Source organism: Orycteropus afer, unplaced genomic scaffold (genome assembly GCF_000298275.1).
Source record: "Orycteropus afer afer isolate SDZICR_OR568_19922 unplaced genomic scaffold, OryAfe1.0 scaffold00002, whole genome shotgun sequence".
NCBI classification, from domain to species: Eukaryota; Metazoa; Chordata; class Mammalia; order Tubulidentata; family Orycteropodidae; genus Orycteropus; species Orycteropus afer.
This window is the reverse complement of record NW_006921589.1, coordinates 21334854-21336295: the sequence shown is the minus strand read 5'-3', so window position 1 is coordinate 21336295 and position 1442 is coordinate 21334854. Positions and strand designations below refer to the sequence as shown.

Genomic DNA, 1442 nt, shown 5'->3' with positions numbered 1-1442 from the left:
AATTTGTTGCTGTCATTTTGTTATGTGTTTTTTCATGGTGTCCCTGGTTTCTTTGTTCCATATTATTTTCTGTGCTGAGCTCATTATGTTTAAGAATTGTGTTATCATTTCCCTTGTTGCTTTTGTTTTAGTATATGCTGAATATTTGTGCTTGTCCTCTTTTTTAATGTGATGTGAAGGTTTATCATTTTTCTTTGAGCTTACCCTATGGTAAGAAATATAAGTTCTTAATAGAAAAGCTATTATAGTATTATCTATACATGATGATGCTTATAAATAAAATTCAGTTATATGTGAATATGTTCATATAACGTTATCATCTAAAGTGTGTATTTTTTTTTTAATTAAAAATTTAATTTATTAGCTTCTATCAGTACTTCAGATTAGGAACATTCCAATTAGGATATTTAATAATACTCACTATCATTTAATCATCTTTTGTCCTGCCAATTAGTCACACAATGAATACCCTTGGCTGAAATTCATCATGTCTAATGAAGAAAACTTTTCATTTAAGGAAGGTTGGGCAATCCTACTTCCGTAGTGATACTGCCTCGGAAACTCAAGGAGGGGTCGTTATGTTTTGGGGCTGACTCGACGGCACATAACAATAACAAAACAAAAATGAAAAAACAGAAGTAAAGTCACAGAAAAGTTTAAGAATACTCTTTGGAGATTATTTAGAGCTGGTAAAATTTTAAAAATCCAGTTATTCTGAACTTTAAGATGCATAGATGATATCACTTCAATTTTTTATATAACTAGAATTGGAGACTGGAGGAAGAAAATGATCTTCAATTAAGGAGTGGGAGAATTCTTGCCATACTCACAATGCATTATCTGCAATGATAATTGTCTGTTGAAAAGGTATTTCTATGGGACTTGAAGTGAACAGTGTTTAAAGTGTTTATTTGATCTAATTCTTATAATAGCAGATATTTAGTTTTATCAGATTTGGCAACAAAACAAAATGAGAAAACAAATATTGCCTGGGAATACTTACACTAAACACATGTCATTTATCTGAAGTTCTCATTTAACCGGGGACTTGTATTTTATCTGGAAAACTTAAACATTTTGATGTTTCTAACTATTTGGTTACATTTTTTTTTTCTAGTATTTGTTTGATTCCTTTTTCTCACTGATGAAGAAGGGGAAAGGTACCACCATTACATCGGTTCTGCCAAAGCCAGCACTAGTTGCGTCTCGAGTTGAGGTTAGTGTATGTGAGTTTGTTTTTTGTTTGTATACTTTGTATTTTCTCTGTCATGGGATGATTTTTCTTAAAGTGAATGATGTGGACAATACCAAATCCATGAAAAGTTATTGAAAATATTGTAATCACCTATCACTTTAGCATGTAATTATTTTGTTTGTTCTTTTTTTTTTTTTTTAATTGTGATTTGGGTGAAAATTTACAGAGCAAATTCACTTTCCATACA

The 1442-nt window shown here is 30.6% G+C and overlaps 1 protein-coding gene across 1 annotated transcript in view; it reads left to right on the top strand.

Moving 5' to 3' along the window:
• CPS1 (carbamoyl-phosphate synthase 1) overlaps positions 1-1442 on the top strand; it is a 171448-nt gene that overhangs the window by 71293 nt on the left and 98713 nt on the right. Inside the window, exon 10 of the mRNA XM_007935894.2 lies at positions 1118-1216. Coding sequence (XP_007934085.1) covers positions 1118-1216 — 99 coding nt within the window. The remainder of the gene's footprint in view (positions 1-1117; positions 1217-1442) is intronic.